General features: G+C 41.5%; 2 protein-coding genes across 3 annotated transcripts; both read left to right on the forward strand.

Annotated features, from left to right (window-relative positions):
- The first annotated feature begins 292 nt into the window (after positions 1–292).
- Positions 293–7593, forward strand: cenpu (centromere protein U). Of its 2 annotated transcripts, none has more exons than XM_005456369.3 (14): positions 293–544; positions 1429–1483; positions 1646–1733; positions 1828–2035; positions 2136–2282; positions 2528–2612; positions 2707–2784; positions 2889–2979; positions 4321–4447; positions 4716–4794; positions 5247–5294; positions 6798–6859; positions 7017–7173; positions 7255–7593. In XM_005456369.3, exons 1-14 carry the CDS (start codon positions 540–542, stop codon positions 7327–7329), a joined length of 1305 nt encoding a protein of 434 aa, XP_005456426.1. In that variant the 5' UTR covers positions 293–539; the 3' UTR covers positions 7330–7593. The 2 variants fall into 2 exon arrangements, with proteins under 2 accessions (XP_005456426.1, XP_013130869.1); XM_013275415.3 differs by lacking the exon at positions 293–544 and adding an exon at positions 589–747.
- Positions 7594–7817: 224 nt separating this feature from the next.
- On the forward strand, positions 7818–14746 carry LOC100695417 (caspase-3). Its single transcript, XM_003451767.5, has 7 exons — positions 7818–7956; positions 10621–10686; positions 11211–11368; positions 12439–12567; positions 13091–13266; positions 13872–13992; positions 14257–14746. The coding sequence occupies exons 2-7, from the start codon at positions 10625–10627 to the stop codon at positions 14484–14486; spliced, it is 876 nt and encodes a 291-aa protein (XP_003451815.1). The 5' UTR covers positions 7818–7956; positions 10621–10624; the 3' UTR covers positions 14487–14746.
- The last annotated feature ends 6727 nt before the right edge of the window (positions 14747–21473 follow it).

Below are 21473 nucleotides of genomic sequence, written 5' to 3' on the forward strand. Positions count from 1 at the left end.
ATAATTGTTTTTAATGTCACATTTTGTAAAATATTTGATTAAAAATAAAAAAAAAATCAGGTAATGTTTGTACGTTGCTTCACTAATGCACAAAACTTTAAATATTGTCATTTCTTCCTGTTATTTTTAATCAGTCACATTTGGTTTTGTATTGACATCAGTCACTGATTTATGTTCTAGATTTCGTTGCTTTCGAAGGTTCGAAAAAAGTTCTTTGTGGTCTTTTTCGCATTCCGTAGAAATAAGGAAAGTTCAAATCCGCTGTGGGGTTGGCTTATTTTTTTTTTTTTTAATGTAAACATTCTTTCAAATATACTGAATTCAAAGCAATTTAAGGCAAAGGTAAAGTTAAGCCTTGAATGCAGTTATTTTATCTATATAACCCCCCACTTACACATTTTTGTTGTATTATTTTCCACCCCTGTGTGACTGGAATGGTACAGTCCGGAACTTGAACTATTTTGCGGGAGCAGCGGGAAGCTGTTTGAGCTCCTCCGACGAACTGTTTATAAAACGTACTAAACCTACAGTTGTTCGTAATGAGGTGAGAACTTTCCGTTTTGACTTGTAACATTTAAACATTGAAAGAAATATTTATTTATGCTTACCGGAACACCTTTTTTGCTAAAAGAAACTTTTTCGTTGACCTGCTGCTGTTAGCATGATGTCAGTGAGGGAAGTTATACTGTCGATATAAATAACGAGAAGAGAAACATACACTTGTATTATAGAGTGTGACAACTACTGGTACGTATCTGTCCCGTGATGGCGGTCACAGCTTCAAAAGTGCTTAGTTTGGAGCCATTCACAGAGCCAGAGCCTGCTTTATGTGTACAGCCTGTTCCTAGGTACTCATTTGTATGGCCGCCCTCTTCTTTCTGATGTTGATCACCATCTCTCTGGGCTTGCTCACATTCAATAAAAAATAAACATTAAATGTAGCAGATAAACTCTTACTTTTTAACTCTACATTCGGCACAAAAGCCAGCCTCTTCATAAGAAGCACATTTTGCCACTGGCACAATGTTTTTATTTCACATGTGGGTGTAACGTAGCCCGTGGAAGGTTTAAAACATATCAGCTGATTGTGGCATGAAATAGGAAAACCTGATGAGCATTTACATGATGTGAGCCACTTGTCGAGTGATGGTTGGGTATCGTGTGACAGCCTTATCTGCTCTCCTAACATAAGTGACAGTCCTCTGCTAAAGGAGATAATCATGGAAGGACTTTCCTTTTAGTATTTAGAGAATATAACCAGCTCTCGTTATCGATACAGCCTCGCTTGGGTCTCTTCACTCACTTAGATAGAAAATAAGAATTCCACCACAGCCTTGCGTTCTTTAAGCAGGCTGGTAGGAGGATGGTGAACAAACCCAGGAGCCAGTTAATAACATGAGGCGTCCCCTTGTCCTTTTGTTTATGCAGTGCCAAAAAGCGACGGGGAACCAGAGTGCCGACAGCGCCTCCAGTGGAGAGCGAAGTAAGTTCATCCTTGACTGGCTCAGTGTGATCAGATCGATTGGTCCTTCTTTTGTTTGCTGCATTGATTTTGTTGAGGAAAAACACGTAAAAATTGTTGATGTGGGGCAACTTTTAAAGCACCTAATTATACTTTATTCCTCTTTGTTTTGCTCAAATTCAGAAAGTATCATCTTTTGATCAAATGGATTCCGCCAACCTGTCCTCTATAGACAAAGCTAGCTTCCTGGCAGGGTTACAGCTAAATTATGGTAAGACTATTGAATTAAATTCCCTATGTCGGGTGTTGTTATACATTTTCTGCTCCTTAACTTTTGCTGACCACATGATGCTTGTGTTGCCCAGGCAACCCTCTGCACAGTACCGCCATGGAAGAAGATTTAAATGTGCCTGAAGAAGAACAGAACAGACCAGAAAACACAGGAAAGGTCACCGGCGGACAGCGTGGAGCTGCTGTAAAGAGGAAGGCGGCAGAGGGAGGTCGAGAGAATGGAAAGGAAGAAAAAAAGGTAGAGAGGGGCAGGAGAAGTGCTGGTGAGAAGGGCCAAACCAGGTAAGGTATAGTTAATGTGCACTTATTAGTTTATTGTGATGTGAGTGCAGACTTTTTTTCTTTCTTTCTGTTTTTTAAACCTCCTGTATGCACTTGTTAGGCCTGAGAAAGAAGCCACTGCAGATGAACGAGCAGAGCCACATGTGGAGGTACATAAAACTGTCCCAGAGAAGGACAGTCAGCCTGCTCCTAAAGCCATACAGAAGCGTTTAATTGGGAAGAAGCCTGCCAAGAGGGGATGTGCAAGGTGAGGCCCTGTACAGAGAGATGTGATGACACACACAAAACCCCTCAAAGTTCTAGAAGCTCCTTTCTACATATCCAACTATCCATTTTATGACTGTGAGTACAGAAGCTGCCCCCCTTGGAGGAACTCAAGCAAACAACTTGAACTTGCCTGTCTTGAGTAATGATGCTGAAATGACTGACTTTTATGTTACATCCCTATTGGTTTATTTATCTGTGTGAGTGTGTCTGTCTGTGTCGCACTAGGCCTGTGAATAATCAGCAAAGGACTGAGGACAAGAAGAGAAAACGTGAGTCTGCTGGTGGAAGATCGAGTGACAGTCAGTCACAGGTGAGAGGCTCTTGTGTGGTTATAAGTAAACAACCCTTATAAAAATAATTGAGTTTAAGACTTCAGATGTGCTGAAAATAATGATTTTTTCCAGAGCTCTGGCCCCGCCCCACAGAAGAGCAGGAGAGTGCTTTCATCTGATGAGGAGGATGTGGATGAAGACACCAGCTGGGTGTGAACTTGCATTAGCACAGAGCTTTGAGCAGCAGCCCAGCAGCGGCAGATATATGGTCTATTTTCTAACTTTGCATCTTTTTCTTCATGTCATTTCCTCAGAATCCAAGTCCAAAGAAGGCTGTAAGGGGAAGCTTGGGAAGAATGAAAAAGTCTTTGTTTGAGAAGTCCAAAGTTAGGAAGTCTTCATCAGGTAAGAGCGAAAATAACTGGTTACTGTCTGTTATCACCTTTATAATGCATAACATCTGATGAGACTTCATTTCTGCTGCTACATTTGGATGCAAGCATCAGAATTTGGTATACACAGCGTGGTGGTGCTGGTGTAATAGTGTGGATATTTTCTTGGCTCACCTTGGGTTCCCGTAGTGTCAACATTGTTTAAATGCAACAACCTACCTGAGTATTGGTGCTGACTATGTGAATCCATTTTTGACCACAGTGCACCCATTTCTGATAGCTGCCTCCAGCAGGATAACGCGTCATGTCATAAAGCTCAAATCATGGCAAACTGGTTTCTTGAACATGTCGTCATATCAGTATGGAGCAAATCTCTGTGGAATGTTTCCATCACCTTGCTGATTGTAGAAATTACAGCCTTTTTGAAAGCAACAGACCGTCCAACCCAACACTATGGAGGTGTACCTAATGAAATCTCCTGTGAGTGTTGGAAACGGTTTGTTAAAAATCAACCACTAGGTGGCAGTTTTTCACACAACATGCAGGTGCATGAAGGTGGGAGGCTGTTGTAGTCAACACTGTCGTCTTACTGCAAAGGTTCTCATCACAGATTTTTTTTTTTTTTTTTTTAACTAACACAACAAACATTTGTATCAGCTGTTGATGTGAGGGACCAAGCAGCCAATTACACAATTCTATCCCCCCAAAAAGTTGAAAAAGATCAAGTTAAAAAATAAAATTAGTGGGCCCATAAAAGAGCTCAACTAAACATAACTACTCAAAAAGTGACAGAAACTTAACTAAGTAAACACAACTTGACTCACAAACTGAGCACAAAGACACAGGAGGGTAACCTTTACAGTGGTTTGGCCAAACCATTTACACACAATGGAGGGAAACAAAAACAAACACCAATACTACCTAAGCACAAAATAACGTAACTGCACCTGGCCACACCTTTTGCCCAGACAGGAAGCAGCCAACTCCCCAAACCAGGTAACTCAAAGGAAGAGGAACATAATTAGCATAACCACACAATGCTACTATGTGCGCACTTCTTAATATCATTGTTAGGTTAAAGTAGAGACATTAATGAATTATATTGCAAAAATAACTCAAATCCAAACTAAGAAGGTGAATGTATGGACTGATTTTACTCATGTGTGGCTGATGCAGTCACAGTTGGTCTTCATCAGAAAGAACCAAAACAGACTCTACATCACTGGGAAAAGTATTTCAGTGAGACTGACCCTGTGCTATCTTTTGAATGTTACTGTATTTTAATTGTAACTGACATTTTTCATAAAAATTATTGCTCAGAGTGATTAAATAATGGAGCTGATTCCTCTTGAAGGCAGTGCATCTGGAGAACCAAGACAGGCCAGCACAGGCGAGCAGAGGAGGAGGAAACAAGGCCAACACAGAGGAACAGAGTTGGAGGTGGTGCTGGATTCCTTCCTTGACTTCTGTGAGCAGTACAGGTAAATTTCCAAAATTTAACAATCATTAACCGTGACCCTCTCTGTAGCCTGTAATCTAGGCTTTAAGTACACATTACAGTCATTTTAATTAACGCCTTTACATTGACAGCAGTTGTGTTTCACACAGATATCTATATTTATCACAGATAAAATATTGAAGCATGATGTTTTCTTTAGGATCTGCATGAATGAAAACTGCAAGCATGCTGGTAGAGGTGATCATTCTGGTTCCCAGTAGCATTACTTTGTTCTGTGTGCTTGCTTTCAGGGAGTCTGTGGAGTCTAAAGCTGTCAGACACACCATTGATTGTTTCTCCAGCAATGTCAAAGACCAGCTCACAGAAAAGGTCAGACTTTCCTGATTGTGGTGATGATGTCAGACAGAGGCTGTCAAGGACAACACAGCTTTACTCTGTGTAGTTTTGAAGGATGCTACAAGCTGGCATTTAGAGGATTAAACAAACAGTGTATTACCAGTAACTCATACATTGTGTAGCCATATTAGAGTGTAAAGCACTATCAATGACATTTCTAATGCTAAGCATTTCGTTGGTTACTGGCATTAAACATCATGAAATGCAGGAAGAAAGGCCCTGAGTCACCAAAGGTGCCAGCAAGGCCTTTTTCATCTAACAACATAATAAGTAGTCGATCCTACTTCAAACTCTAGATGTCATGAATGGACTTATTATTATATAACTTGTTTGGGGGTTTTTTTCTCAATGAATTGAGTCTAATAGACAGCAGCATGTTGTTGATCAGCCATCATTAAATCAAACACTGTATTTGTCTCTTTCAGATCACTTCACTTAAAAAGCTCAAGGTTTTAAAGAGAGAAAACAAAAAGGTAATTATGGCATCTGGTCAGCCTTACTAATGTAAGCATGGTAAAATACTAAACTGTGACCCTAGTAGCATGTTAGTACGCCACCTTTGATCAGTGATCCCAAACACACATCGGGCCTGGTTGGAATGGATCAATCAGGCTACCAAACACATCCAGTCAAGCTGCAGTTTGCTAAGGCACTTTGAATTTATTATTACTGTGTGTTAGGGCTGTGCGATATGACCAAAATCTCATATCCCGATAGAAGAATTCTATCGTCCCGATAACGATATAAATCACAAAAATGTAACATTTTATGTAAATTCTGTGAATCTCGGGCAGCTCGACTTGCGGGAAGTGTTTCCAGCTGCGCGTCATGTAGCTAGAGTCAAGTGTTTTAACCGATGCATGAAACGATACATTTTTAGACATAAGTTGTAACGGCCGCCGTTTTTTTGTGAGTGTTTATTACGAGGCGTGCTGCAGGGAAAAGTCTGTTCTAACGTTTGAGTCCAAGGTTTATTTTTTAGCACCTGGCGGCTCTTTTTTTACTTCTCGTCCGTAAATAATCTGCTCTTTCACGTGATTCAGTTTATTTTGAAAAGTCTCAACAGGATCTTGAGTTTTATTGTGAAAGGTTTATGTGGAACATAAACAACCGGACACGCAATGGTGTTACCGTTGTTGTTGCTAACGACAACGCATGAAAACAGGCGCTTGTCGGTCCGTAGTGTGGTTATATTTAATATAAGAGAAAGAGAGAACTTTAAGAAATTAATATAGACACTACAGTGACCATCAGAACGATAAAAAATATTGCCGTAAACAGTTTATTTTGCGACACCACGAAACAAACGATAGCGTAAAATGAAACGATAGACGTTTTTCTATCGTCATCCGATATATATCGTTATATCGAACAGCCCTACTGTGTGTATATATTTGTGTTCTTTTGACCCTGTGTGGATTAGAGGAAATCCTAAATAGATTCAAACTTATGCAACTAAGTCTTGTTTTTGGATTTGTTTGGTTTTTAAGTCATTAGAGATTTGTGCTGCAGAATCATTCAAGTTCAAAGAACTCATTAAAATCCTAAACTTCCCATCCAAGCCCATGATGAGTTTACATAAGCATCTAACCACACCACCTCTGTGCTAGTTAATGATTCTCAACTGTGACTCATTCAAAACGGCTCTGGTCAAAATCAGATCAGTAGGTTCATTGTGAAGTTTCTGTGTGTCCTTGAACTCCTAGTCTGTATGACAATAATCCACTTAATACTCTTGGAAGATAAAACGGGAACTTTAGTCATGTAATCGTTCCATATCGCCTCCTTACCTTCTGTATGAGCTGGCAGAATGTGTTAGACATTAGCATACTGTTACTGTTACTGTCATTTTATGTTGGCGTACTGATGCCTATGTTTAGCTCAAAGCCAGGGTCCATACTTTGCACTGAAAGTTCACAGAGCAGCTTGTAGTCTGTAGGCTGGGTAAAGTGCTTGTTTCCATTGTTCTGTGTTAGGTGGGCTCTTTGATCCGTAAAAACACACAGAGACTGTTTGATGCCAAGCATGAGATGATGAGGTGAGCAGCAACTCAGACGCATGATTCACAAACAGCCTGTTGTAAATTTTATGTCTTTATAGAGTCATTCATGTGAAAGAAGTAGTTCTTGGAGAATGTAAAAGTTTACATTATTTTCCTTTCACTCACTGCTCACCTCGTGTGATTGTTGTAACAGGGCAGAAAGGCGGGCATGGTTGCTGGAGAAGGAGAAAGCTGAACTTCAGCAGCGGTTAGCCGACCTGAGACGAAGCCAGGCCTTCCTCCATGACATCAGAGAGCTCAACCAACAGTACCTGGACTACAGACAAAAACACCCCAAGGAGAAAGAGACGGTAGAGATGCACAACAACATTAAATACCCAAATGCTGTATTGTCTTTCAATGATGAGCTGAATTCTGCTTCCTTTTTCCAGTACGGGGCCTCCAGCTTACCAGCTCTGCTCTTGGAGACGAAGCACATTAAAACAGCAGAGAGAAAAGAGACTTAAAATGAGTCTGGGAAATGACACAAATGCAGAACGTTTAAAGCTCCCAGAGACTGCACAATATGAGATGTGAGGCTGGAAGCAGCGTGATGGTTTGGATTATAATGTATGGTGTAGATAAGGCTTTGTATATAACACTGTTCTGTTCATTTAGATCATAAATGTAAACTGTGGATGATTACTATAAGAATGTGACATTATGTTTTATACATTAATAATATGAATACATTCATATTATATTTAATAAATTCAAATAATGGGACCACATTTTGTGTGCGTGTGTAGTTCAGTTACTTTTTTTATTTAACAAAGGGAAATAAATTCCAGAAGCAGTCTGAACTGCTACTGGAATTTCCGTGCAGCTTCTTATAATTATTTGTCACAGCATTTCACCTACCTGTGCAGATAAGAGAAGGGACTGCTGGTAACTAAACAATAGTTGTCTAAACCAATCAGCGTTTGCCTTTTTGTGGCGTCATCCACAGGTTTCTCCCGCCCACACTGAATCGGCGTTCCAATTGGCTGAAAGTTTCAGGTTTAAACTTAACTGAGAGATTTCCTGGTTGGCATTATTTATGTAACATACTTCATAAAAGCGCATTCTGCTGGTTTCTCCTGTCTCATTTAAAGGTACGTTTATTTTGGTGTTTTCTAGTCCGTTCGTATTTACTCTTGTGTTACTCGCTGCGTGAGTTTGCCGTGTTCCCGCTGATATTTACGCGTTTTCCCAACTATTTGCTTTACTAATGCGTTTTCTGACGTAGCCGTAAACTAAACTGAAATTGTTTTAAAAAGACAGCGTTGGGATATTATTTTTAGGTCATTGTTCACTCGCCTTTATTACTGTGTAACATTAGCTGTAGTAGCACTTTAATGTACAGTTGTCGTATGTTAGGTTTTTGTAGTTTTTGCTACCAGTGCAGTTGGACTCACTTTTACGGCATTTATATAATTTATATGGAATATCCCCACAGATCCCTCCATCATGTACGGGGTAATTATTAAGCTAACATCCAGGTATTGTGCTTGGAAGCATTTCAATTTGCTTAACGTAAAAACAAGAACCTGCTGATTGAAGGGTTGTAAATAATTTGTTTTGTTATCTGTGGAGTTTCGTTATTAGCTCTAGCTTGGTGTAGTTAAACAGTAATTGGTTGCTCCTTAGTGTGAGTCTACATTCAAACACCTGGGTGTGTGGAAACAGCAGTCTGTGGTTCTAACCCTAAAAGTAAACCCAACTAAAAATAGTCAAATGAACAACTTACACGAGGAAGCATTGTGGGTTTTGTGGTTTTTTCACTTTGGATAGATCACATGACCAGTATTTATGACAGGCTGAGATCCTCTAAACCTGAGTTGTTGAACGTGGGTCTGGGTCCAGAGGTAACATAGCTCACTAAATGGGAGACTTAAAATATAAAAGAATTTCATTGAGGGCATTTGTGAGTTTTTGGTATTCCTCCTGATCCCAGTGTTGTGCTAGAAACGGATTTTTGATGTTTCAGTGGGCTTATATTGGTAAATAGACTGACCATAGATTTATGGAGGGGTTATATCTAAAATAAAGACAGGACCTGTTTCTCTGTATTTCCTATGTCTGTACAGCCTTACTGTACCTACATTATAGTCAGTTCCATCAGCCCTTTTTGGCCATTTAAATGTCTTAATAAAACTGTGATGTTATGTTTGTTTGCAGCTCTATGGGACAAATCTCTGTTGAGACATTTTTGGTGCCAATCAGTTTTTACCTGGGTAAATGTCTGTACGTCACTTTGCCAAAAACTCATCTCAACATCTATTTTGTGACAGAAAATGGCTTTCATGACAGATGTGTTTTTGGCAGATTATCGAGTCATTTACGTCAGTTTACTGTTCAGCACACCACCCGCATTACTGGAAAATAAAATATATTTTTGGAGATGGAAAAAAGACATAAAATACTATTGCTGTTTTTGAAACTAACTGCTGTGCCTTTACACCATTATGTACAAGTGTAATACCTCTCCATTTAAAAGAGGAAAACTGTCTCCCAAAGGCTCTTATCTGCATCGGAAAATATGACATCATCACGTAGCATTGCTGACACCAAGCGATGGGCTTAAATGACCAGTTGCTTGGTGGCATTATATGTACCAGTGCCATGTACTAGTACACATAATGTAGTAAAAATAAGCATCGTAATATACAGCTGGCTTATGTTAGTAGTCTTCATTTTGACAGACCTTTATATTTTACAGCACGTACATTATGTACTGCAGTGTTCTCATAAAACTATTCTATATTTATCAAACTAACATCTGCATATTTCAGAATTTAATTTTAAAAAATCAAACAAAAATACTGACTCACCGTTTTCATGTTGGTCATTTTCTCTTTCACATTGTGAGGTAACTTTTCTGTTGTGTCAGTGGTTTCACTATGAGCTACAGTTTAGTGTGGTGTAACAGGAGTGGCTCTTCCTGAGTATGCTTTTTAACTGCTCCAAGTTATATATGGACATATTAGTTAATCCATAAAGTTGATTCTATGTTGGTACACACAAGGTTGAGTGTATGGAGGCACCTGGTGTCTTTTTTTCTGAATTTTTACTGCTCTTAACTTGTACTTTATGCCGTGACCAAAAAACATGTCCCGCATTTGGGACTAATAAAGGTTTATCTTATCTCTCTTACCGAACAGCTTCCAGGGTAACTATTGTCCTTGTTGTGGGGTTTTTCTTTCCACTTTGAGATTGTGTAATCTGGCATACTCTGTCAAACTACATGACCTGACAGGTTGGGACTGCAAGAAAAGAAGAATCCCATTCCAGTTTGTTGGTGTGTGTGCTTCACTGAGTGAACGGGTTAAATGCAGAGAGGAATTTCCCCAGGGGGATCAATAAAGTATACATTATTATTATTATCATTATTATTAAAGAATTGCACATCAATCAACTTCAGACGTTTTAGTCATGCATTTCAAAGTTTTGCAACTTGCACAACCCAACCAGACTCCAAAAATACACTTCTCCAGAAAGTGTAGCTCTTTCTTGAAAACACTGAGAATGGCATGTACTTCCTTTTAAAGTAATTGTTCTTTTTCTATCGAAGAAATGCTATAGCACGATCTACATCACTGATCTTAAATCTTAAAAATGAGGAAGCTAATCAGCCTAAACAAAAATGCATGTTTTTAAACCAACTGTAAGCGTTAGTAGGGGTGTGGTCCACCTTTGGAGAGGAGCCACGGGGTGTTTGGTTTCTTTATCTTCCTGTGGTGATTTCTATGTGACCTTTTTGTCTGTTCTGTGTGCAGGAACATGGCTGATGGTGACATGCAGAGAGGTGGGGACACTGTAGATGCTGCAGTTTTTGGAAAAAGGTAACTATTGTGCGTTGTTGCTTACTGTCTGAGTGCCCCACGTGTTGAGAAAGCTTAACCTGCTGTAGCAGCTCTGTTTGCTGAAAATGTGGAGACTTGTGCAGCTCCTGGCTGATTTGACTTTGGCTCAATTTGTTTTCTTTCATATTTTAACATAACTGGCTTATATTACCATCGTCTTCACTTTGACGGCCAGCAGTTTATTCTTCAGTTTGCCACAGTGTGGTTTTTAAACCAGCAGGATTAGTTAGTAAAGAAGCTGAGCGTAAAAGAGCTGCTCAGAAATGGTACATGTGAAAATGCTTAGTTGCAGCAATGCTGTGAAGTTCTATCTGGTACAATGACATTTCGAAACCAATCTGTGTGATTTTTCGCAGGTAAACAGACAGGTTTAGCTACAGTAGCTACAGTCTTCTTAACAACTGTGACAGTGTTAAACGAGTTCTTCATGTTTTAAGTACAGGGCAGTCATGAGTCAGTGTGTGTGTGTGTGTGTGTGTGTGTGTGTGTGTGTGTACCATCAGGGCAAATGCAGAAGCTGCAGGAAGTTGCAAGACTACTGAGGAAATGGACTGGAACAGCAGCAAATCAGAAGCCTCTGACCCTTACCGCTACAAGATGGACTACCCCTGCATTGGCACCTGTGTGGTTATCAACAACAAGAACTTCCACCAAAAAACAGGTAACAGTGGGTCCATCCAGTCATTCAGATGGACTGAATGACTGGATGCATTTCATGATCATTGTCTGAGTCTAAAACTGCCTCGTCACAGTGCTCGTTCAGTCTCTGACTTTCCAAACTTCACTAATTTTCCAAATTTCATCAGCTGCGCTACATCGTGCCTCACACTTCACTTCACACTGTGGCATGAAAATGACCTGATACAGTCTTTTTCATTTTTAACCTATCACAGTAGGAAGAGCAAACAAGCACATAACATGGATATGATCTTGAATAAAACGTAAATACAGTGAAGACCCACAGAGGACTCAAGTGCAGGGTCTTGATGGTCCCCTGCCAGATGTGAAGGCTGTTAGTTCCACAGGCACTAATGCACCACCATACTTTTGGATAGAGCGCTGATAACAAACTGGGTCATCCTTCCACTCTTTGGTTTGGAGGATCCATGTTTTCCAAACTGAATTTCAAATTCTGTCACAGAACAGTTTTCCACCTTCTCACTCCATCTTAAATCGGCTTTGGCCGAGAGAAGACCGCAGCCTCGCTGGATCATGTTCACACATGGCTTCTTCTTTGCATGGTTCAGCTCTGACCTGCATTAGTGGACGCTTCGATAAACTGTATCCACAGACGATGATGTCTGGGAGTGTTTCTGAGCAATGATAAAATCGTGCCTGTTGGTAACGTACTGCCACCCCGAGGGACCAAAGATTCTGGGTATCTAAATGTGATATGATACCCAACCATGTGGCCAGTTAACCTGAGGTAACCCTACAGTGATGTGAAAAAGTATTTGCCTCTTCCTCGAGTTCTTATTTTTTTAAATAGTTGTCACATTTACATGTTTCAAATTTAACAAACTTTAATATTAAAGACAGATGATCTGGGTTAGAATGAGCTGTATATTTATCATGAAATAGTTAAATGTATTAGCTTGATTTGATGTTTTCTTTTGTTGTGAATAAAATATCAGTTTATGAAATTTTAAATCATTGCATTCTGTGTTGATTTTATTTCCAGACGGTGCTGACTTTATAGCGTGCTGCCTTTCTGCTTGTGTATCTCTGTAGGGATGGGCACTCGTAATGGGACAGATGTTGATGCTGCCAGTGTTGCAAACACCTTCAAGAAGCTGGGTTACAAGGTGAAAATATTAAATGACCAGACTGTGGCTCAGATGAAAAAGCTGTTGTTAGACGGTAAGGAGACGTTAAAGCTTACCTCTGTATTCACAAAAACCTCTCCATCCTGTTACAGTCTATGTGTGAGCTGATTGTAGTGAAATGCTGTGTTTGTTGGATTTATGGAGATTTCATTCCTGCATGAGGTTGTGGTAACCACCAGACGGCTGCATCTAAGTGTGATTAGTCTCTAACCACCAAATACATCCAGTTCTTCTAATGTTGCTACAGCTTTTTGTTAGCAGTTGGCGGATGTTATAGAGCTACACCAGTTATTTACATAACAGGCACTGTCTGGTTTTGGTTATGTTATCTAACCAATCATGCTAGTCGTTTTAGGAGGGCAGCCTTAGCCCAAAGAAGAGTGAAAAGAGGATGTGAAGGAACATAAAATGTCCAAAAAAGTTTGTTTTTGTTCATTCTATCAGAGTAGCTCCGCCAAAATAAAAGCACTGACTTGTGAGTTGGAATAAGGGGGTTGTTTAAAAACAGCTGCACTAATAACACATATTGTTTCCCATCTGTTCTGCTGTGTTTCCAGCATCTAAGGAGGACCACAAGAAAAATGCATCATTTGTGTGTGTGATGCTTAGTCATGGAGATGAGGGCGTGATATACGGCACTGACGGCTGTGAAAAGTTTGATACGCTGGTACAGTGCTTCAAAGGAAACCACTGCAAGGGTCTGGTGGGGAAACCAAAGCTCTTTTTCATACAGGTGAGTTCATTATGGCAGTGTGGCACACTTCTGCGATGTGTCTTCACATTCCTGTGTTTCAGTCTTTATATAGTAACGTCTTCATTTGGAGTTTATTAAGCTCAAACTGTTGCTTTAATTGTCATTTGTTTTGTAACTTTTAAAACCAAAACTCTGCTTTCACTTTAAATGTACATGAAAAAAAATTTAACCATTAAATTTCTTTATATTTAACTGATGAGTCAGAACTAACACAGTCACTTTTTAGCCACTTTGATTTCCTCCAGGAGCTTTGAGGACAACTTGCTCAACACAGATGTTTTGGATATAAAGTCCAGATGTTTCTTCACATTGTTCGATAGCTTTAGTTAATGTTGGAAGGTTTTAAACTACTTTTAAAGATTGGAATTTACAAAATATACCTTTAACCCTTTTTTTAATATCCAGTTTGACTGATAACTTTAGTTTATATGTCCTGGTACTGCTGAAATGCTGCTGAAATGCAAGTTTATTTAGATAATGCTTTGAATAACTGCCTGCCCAAGTTCCCTAAGGTGTTTCAAGGTGTGTGCCAAATATGAGATCAATTTTGAGTTTGATAATATCTGTCTCTCCTTCCTTTTTAGGCATGCCGTGGTTCAGCCCTGGATGGCGGAGCCATTGAGGTCGACAGTGTAGGAGACGAGCAGACATCTGAAAAGATTCCTGTGGAGGCGGACTTCTTATACGCCTATTCCACCGCTCCAGGTACAAACAGTTTCTGTTCTCTTCATAAACGGGGACATTTTAGGGTGACATCCCAACCTCAGGACCCACCTTCTGGGTCATTCTGATAAACCGATGGGTTGGGGTATGGAGAACAAGCATCGACACATTGTTCATTTTCTTTCTATGCTTCCCTTTTTCTGTTTCCTTATTTTGTTTTTTCTTTTTTGGTCTAAAGTGCAGCTGATGTGTGACATGTGGTGTCCAAACCTGTTTTCTAACACTAACACTGTCACCCTCCTGCAGGCTACTACTCATGGAGAAACACGAGCAACGGCTCCTGGTTCATACAGACGTTGTGTGAGATGTTGGAGCGCTACAGTGGGAAGCTGGATCTGATGCAGATCATGACGCGAGTCAGCTACGGTGTTTCACGCCACTTTGAGTCATCCTGCAACCTGCCTGGGTTTAGCAACAAGAAGCAGATCCCCTGTATCGTCTCTATGCTGACCAAAGACTTTTACTTCCCCATCTAGATTTACATGGTTGAACCTAATATCTACCCTCTGTCCACCTTGAATGCATACCATCTGTTGTGGTGTGCTGAGCGGGATAACAATGATTTTATTGTCACTATACCCAAATGCACACTTGGCACTGAGGTAAAAAGACATCAGCTCACTCTGAGTTGTTTTAGTGTTGGATGATTTCAGTGTTCGGTCTTGTTTGGGAAACACAAAACACTATTAGCTCCATAGTTAAATATGTATTACAATAAAAAAACCTTTATACTGATGCGACAGCTTCCATCTTTTGTCATGTGATCATGCTGTAGGTTTGACACTTCATTCTCTAAAAAAGAAAAGAATCATTGTGTTGCAATGTGTCTGTGAAGGTTCTCAGTCATCCAGGTCATCGTAGTCAAAGGAGTTTGCAAAGAAAAGCGTCTGGACTTCTTTAAGTTGCTTGAAGACGTTTCACCTCTCATCCGAGAAGCTTCTTCAGTTCTAAGGTCAAATGGCCGAGAGTCCCAGATTTAAACCCAGTGGGAGTATCCCCCCCAATGAGGGACAAAGGACCCCCTGGTGATCCTCTAATCACATGCGCCAAGGTGTGAAAGCGGGTGTGGGACCTAATCAGCCAGGGTTTCAGGTGAGCCCATTGTGAAACCTGGCCCCACCTTGTCATGTGAATTCCTGAGGGCTCACCTGAAACCCTGGCTGATTAGGTCCCACACCCGCTTTCACACCTTGGCGCATGTGATTAGAGGATCACCAGGGGGTCCTTTGTCCCTCATTGGGGGGGATACTCCCACTGGGTTTAAATCTGGGACTCTCGGCCATTTGACCTTAGAACTGAAGAAGCTTCTCGGATGAGAGGTGAAACGTCTTCAAGCAACTTAAAGAAGTCCAGACGCTTTTCTTTGCAAACTCCTTTGATTGTGTTGCAATGGCCCAAAGTCCAGACCTCAACCTGACTCAACTGTTTACATGCCGTATCTCTCACAGAGGAATCTTTAATATCACCCTATGATGGATAGATGGACACTTGCCTGCAATTAGGGATGGGTATTGATAAGATTTTCACGATTCCGATTCCATTTTCGATTCTGTTTAACGATTCGATTCTTTATCGATTCTTTTTAAAAAAGGAGAACACTAAGGTCGATTAGCTTAGAACTTTGTTTTATATCTTCTCTTTCAACAAGATAGAAATTTAGGAGTAACATGGCCTTACAAACCCAACAGTGAGATCTTAAGAGATCCACAGCCTACGGCTCTTCAATGGGGTGTCACAGGGTCCCCAGGGAAAAAGATTGTAAATGTAAAATAATAAAATAAATATTCTTCTGTAGCAATAACAAAGTATAACATAAATTATTCTGTAGCAATTACACAAGAATATCCAGTAATGTCCCTGCCTACAATTAAACACATTCACTTACTGAAAATCGGGGGCATCTGCTGTGGCAAATGGGTGCAAGCCTTTGACCACAAACTATCCTGGCCTGAAAGGAGACGCTACCGGTAGACTGCAGCGAGAACTGCCAGCCAGACTCTGTCTGTCTCATCATGGTCACCTAAATGCACAGTAATGGCAGGTTTTGTATTAAGGCAGATCGCGCTAACATAATATGCACTGTTAGTTGATTATTTACCTGCCGCATTAACGGGAGAGGACGTGCAAACGTTACCGCTGCTGCTGGGTTGAGATTCACGAGTCCGGAGCGGAATTAAAAACACGACATTCATTTAAGGCAGGGGTCCCCAATCCCAGTCCACGAGGGCCGGTGTCCCTGCAGGTTTTAGAGCTCACCCTGGGTCAACACACCTGAATCACATTAGTTCATTACCAGGCCCCTGGAGAACTTCAAGACATGTTGAAAAGGTAATTTATCCATTTAAATCAGCTGTGATGGATCAAGGACACATCTAAAACCTGCAGGGACACCGGCCCTCGTGGACTGGGATTGGGGACCCCTGATTTAAGGTCATCACGTGTTTTGTGATCAAATGCTTTTGCATATTCGTAGTGTTTCCTCCTTTAAATGAAATATCTACTTTGCAAGTATTGCAAGTTGCCCTGTTGTCATCCGTTCTCGTAAAGTATAACCAAACTGAGCGTTTGAGCCGCTTAGGCGCCCTGCCAGGTAAATGACGCTCCGCAACGTGGTGACGTCATTGGGGGCGACTGGAATTGATAAGGGAATCGTTTGCAAAAATGGCAAACGATTCCAAGGAATTGAAACAGTGGGAACCGGTTCTCAACAAGAACCGGGTTTCGATACCCATCCCTACCTGCAATACTAGAAACACATTCCTTAAACTTTTCATTGATAGAGTAATCTGGGTTTTTACCCAATAACACAATAATATAAGATTTGTTTTGGATCTGTTGGATTACTCATACCTAATTCCAGAGAATGACTATATTTTGTTTTTACTTTTTTAAGGCCTTTGACACAGTTGAACATCAGTTTTTACACCATTAACTTAAAAGCTTGGCTTTGGAGACTTTGCAACACTGTCAGAACGCTGTAACGTTAAACATGGGTCATCAGCCAGATTTAATATCCACACCCACCCACACAAGTAGGGCCTTGGGGTGCGGGTGTGTCACCAGGGTGCAGGGGAGGCATTCCCCCCCCTCTGTCCCCTTCTGGCCACCTGTGCCTCAATTTTATTCCACAACTTAGACATCCACATTACTCACACTCTCATAACACATACATAGAGGGCCTTGAGGGTGGGCACATTAACGGCGTCCAGAGGACTGTCTCTGTATTCAACCCTACCTCTGGCGCCGGTGCCCACCTCTCAATTTTAAATCCATGTAGACATTGAGGGTTCTCGGGAGGGGCCGTGCTGACACCTGCTGCTCTCTGGCAGCAGCACCATGCTCTCCCGTGTTTTAAATGCACTTTAGAACAACACACAGCAACACTACACATGAGTGAGAGGAGGGAGGTTTGGGGTCTTCACACACCCCCGTTCTCTGCTGGCCATCGGGGCGGGGGGGCTGGGAGGAGGTGTTGGCCGTCCGATTGGGATCTGGGATGCGGGGCCTCCCTGCTGCTGCGGAGCCTGGGGCGGTCTGCTTGCCTCCACCCCGGGGGAAAGGGTAACATCTCCTGGGTCTAGGTGCCGTTTCCCCCTCTGGGGGCGAGGGTACCTGGACCCGGGGCATAGAGTATGTTTGGGGAGTGTGATTGTGTGTACATGTCCATTTATGTCTATCCTTACGTTGGGTGAGTGCTGAGTATTTGTATATGTGTGCATGAGGGTGGGAAAGCATGTTTGTGTCTGTGTGTGCCTGTTTGTCTGTGTCTATATGTCAGGTCGGGTCTTAGACTCCACCTCTCTGGGAACTCCCAGGCCCTCCAAAGTGTGGAGGCCTATCTCCCCTCACCACACTTCCTGCCGGTGACTGATGCCCTCAGGGGTCGGTGCGTTGATGGTTCCTGGTGTCCAGGGCTGGGTGCTCAGGTATGTACCAGCTCACACCCGGTGGCTACTTGGCGGGGCCTGGCGCCTGTTGCTCGGTCAGGCCTCTTCCGGAGCAAAGGAGGCCCTCGGGCCTCGGGGCCTGCAGCTCGGTTCACACTGGCACAGCTGGCTGCTGGCAGAGCCGGCGGGCACGCCAGTGCAGCCCCCTCTGGCTTCTGCTCTGTGGCTACTGGGTGACCCCTCGTCTGGGGATCTCCTCAGCTCTTCCCAGGAGGGTGGCACGGATGCCCCTCCGGTGGTACTCCTTGGGCTCTCGCACTCTGGGGCCTCTGGATGTCTGGAGCCTGGATCTCCTCCATGCCTGCTTCATGCCCTGGGGGACGGGGCTATGGCTCTCTACACCCTCTAGCAGACCGTTACATGGGGAAACCTTTTGAATACAAGCGCGCTGATCCACACAGGTGTGCACACGGGTGTTCACTGTCCATAGACATAAACTACACCTTTATTGGCTGCTACTTCAAAGCACATTGTGTGCTGTCGGTCCTGCGTGCTGCACAACAACATTCAATATTTAGTATTTACTGCTGTTCACACTTAGCTAGATTAATGCGATGGTGTTGTGTTTAGTATGTTGCTTTGTTTTTTTGCTTGTTTTCTCTTCTTTTTCTCTCAACAGGTGATCCAGGAGATTTTTTTTTCTTTCTCTTTTTAAGTGTCCTTTCTCACTGTCCCTCTTCCCTTCTGTTTTTCTTTTCCTTCATCTTTCTTTCCCTCAGTCATGTCTGTCCCATCTGTAACAACTGAAAATAAAATAAAATAAATAATAACAACAAAGGTCGATCAAATGGACCAATACGGCAAGGCTGTGATGATCCATTTGGCAAAGTAAATCCATTGGGTATCCTTGTTGGTCTTCAGACAACAATTCTGACACATAAAGAACCAAATGGGACAGACAAAAAAAAAAAAAAAAGAACATCAGTTTTTACACCATTAACTTAAAAGCTTGGCTTTGGAGACTTTGATTGATTGATTGATTGATTGATCATACTTTATTCATCCCGAGGGAAATTGGGTTAAGGCTGCCAGCCGTGCCAGCGCCATCTTACCCTCCGACCATACATACATGACACAAACATCACACGGGGAAGACAGGTCAGAGGGGTATAACATGGAAAAGCACAACATGAGGAAAGATAAGGAGAAAAAAATAACTCCCCCCAGACTGAGCTCCAACAGGGAGATCAGTTTGAGAAAAGAAAAAAACACCTCTGCACATAGCACATGAAAAAAAGGGTGAGAGACAGCCGATTTAGACAGTACATCCGGGCCTGCAGCCTATGCGCTGGTCTCCGTGATCCACCGTCTGCATCGGAGGGGAATAAGCGTCGAAGGCGTTTGGAGGGGGAGGAGGGATATGTGTCTGTGTGTGTGTGTCCAGAGTTCAGCTGAGACAGTGTCCTTCGCCCTGCCAGGCTAAGTAAACAGTCTTCCAGCCAACCCAGGTGGGCTTGCATAGAATGGGAAGAACAGTCTAAACACAGTCGTTATCAGGGTGTTGTTGTTCAGCTCCAGCCTTGAGACCGCAGCAGGCGCCAAAGGGGTCTCCGAATGAAGTCATGGTGGTTTTTACTTTAGTGCGAACAACTCATATGAATTTCAAAGCTGTTCTAACAGTAACACTATCAGAACACTGTAACGTTAAACATGGGTCATCAGCCAGATCTAATGTGCAACGAGACGTCAGACAAGGCCGTCCAATGTGACAGTATCTTTTGCTTCTTGGTGCTCAGCTGCTTTGCTCCCATATAAAATTATGCAAACTTACAGCACATTTCTATCACTGACAGGACAACTATTAGTGAACCTGCTGATGACACAACATTGTTTTTAAAAGGTAGCTCACAGATTTCTTATGCAAGTCTTCTGTAAAGCTTCAGTCTTTGCCTTAATCTTAAAAAGTGCGAATTATTAACAGTTAAGGAGTGTAATACTGATTTGGTCTCAAATATCCCTGTGAAAAACTCAGTTATCCAGGCATTAATATTGAATGTAATGAATCACAGCAATGTTTCAACATTTTCAATCCCATAAAAAAGATTAAACTTATGGCTCCAACGAGATTTGTCATTAAAAGGGAGAATTCTGCTTTCAAAGGCTGAAGGAATCTCAAGACTCGCATCATGGTGCAATCTCTGGATGCTGACCTGCATGTAAAACTATAGAGCTCTGTTAGATTTTACATGGAATAATGTGAGGTAGTGTAGAGCGAGTGGTAAGGAAAGTGATAAGTAGAGAGCATCAGCAGGCTGGTGTTCTTCATTTCTTGGCATCTCCATTCTACCATCTTAAAACAACCTCAGTTGTCAAAATCTCACTTGTTTTATTCTGAATTTTACACACAGGAATAAGATTATTCATCCAACTGACAAAATCATTTACACAGCTGGTTTGAAACGTTTGAAGAAAATTCAAATCACCTGATGGTTCAGCAGTATTTGCTTTAAAGGCATATGAGTGGATGTAAACTGTAACATAATGCTACCATAACAAACCCGGGATCGTAGAGCAAAGTTACACCAGCAAAGTCTAAACTAAAGCATTATGGAAAATAACATGGGATAATTTATCAATATGTTCAAGGGACAAGTAAATAAGTTCAAGCCTCAAAAAGAACTGAACTCATTTTCTGAAAAAAGCAGTCTTGATAAACGATTACTGAATTTTCTTGAATTTGTCACAATAAAAGACACTTTCACATTTGATTGAATGAAGAATTTCTTAAAGATCCCAAACTCCTTATGGAATTTTATTCCACATCGCTTTTTTTTCACTGGCCCTGATTTTCTTTTGCTCTGCAAAAAATTTAAAAATTAACAAAATTCCCCTAAAATGATCATATTTTCCAAAAGAGATGGCTCGGGCCTTTATCTATGCACAGAACTTTAGTAACGTTGTTACGTCGCGCCTCTGAACAGGAAACAGAACCCATTCTGCGTCCTCGGGTATCTGGAACTGAAATTTGCAAGTCTTGTTTTCTTCCAACCTCTAAAAAGAAGAACGGGACAAAGGAACCTGTTTCTTCCAGATTGCACATTTCTACCCTCTTTTCGACCAAACTGGTCCGGCTCTGTGGAAAATATCTGCTGGCACAAAGTCTAGTTTTTACCACAAGAATTCTTTGTGCCCAGCAAAGTAAAGGAAGTTATTTTAGCCTCGTTTCTCCTCATGTTGGAAGAGTTTGGTTACACTGATACTGACAGTAAACTCAGTTCTCACCTTTATGTTACGAACCTTATACTGTCCAAATTCTACCTTCATAAATCCAGGTTCTCCTGTAGTAAGCCAAATTTCATTGAATTACTTTTGTATATAAAGCATTATATTTTCTCAATAATGGGCAGCAGAATAAGAACGTGTGGCCTTTTTAAACATTTGAACTTCTATAATGTTGCGCTGGAACGAGTAGAAACCGCGGGCGCTTTGTGTCTATGGTACACTAACTTGTATCTTCTGTACTCCTTCCTGTGTTCTTGTTTAGTCTCGTTGTCCTCAATAAAGTTAGATTTTTAA

Source organism: Oreochromis niloticus, linkage group LG2, assembly GCF_001858045.2.
Source record: "Oreochromis niloticus isolate F11D_XX linkage group LG2, O_niloticus_UMD_NMBU, whole genome shotgun sequence".
NCBI lineage: Eukaryota > Metazoa > Chordata > Actinopteri > Cichliformes > Cichlidae > Oreochromis > Oreochromis niloticus.

Coding starts and splice junctions, on each gene's coding strand:
- cenpu (XM_005456369.3), top strand. Junction 1,484..1,645: donor CGCCTCCAGTGGAGAGCGAA/GTAAGTTCATCC, acceptor GCTCAAATTCAG/AAAGTATCATCTTTTGATCA. Junction 2,785..2,888: donor TGGATGAAGACACCAGCTGG/GTGTGAACTTGC, acceptor TCATTTCCTCAG/AATCCAAGTCCAAAGAAGGC.
- LOC100695417 (XM_003451767.5), top strand. CDS start 10,625: ATGGCTGATGGTGACATGCAGAGAGGTGGGGACACTGTAGATGCTGCA. Junction 13,267..13,871: donor CAAAGCTCTTTTTCATACAG/GTGAGTTCATTA, acceptor CTTCCTTTTTAG/GCATGCCGTGGTTCAGCCCT. Junction 13,993..14,256: donor CGCCTATTCCACCGCTCCAG/GTACAAACAGTT, acceptor ACCCTCCTGCAG/GCTACTACTCATGGAGAAAC.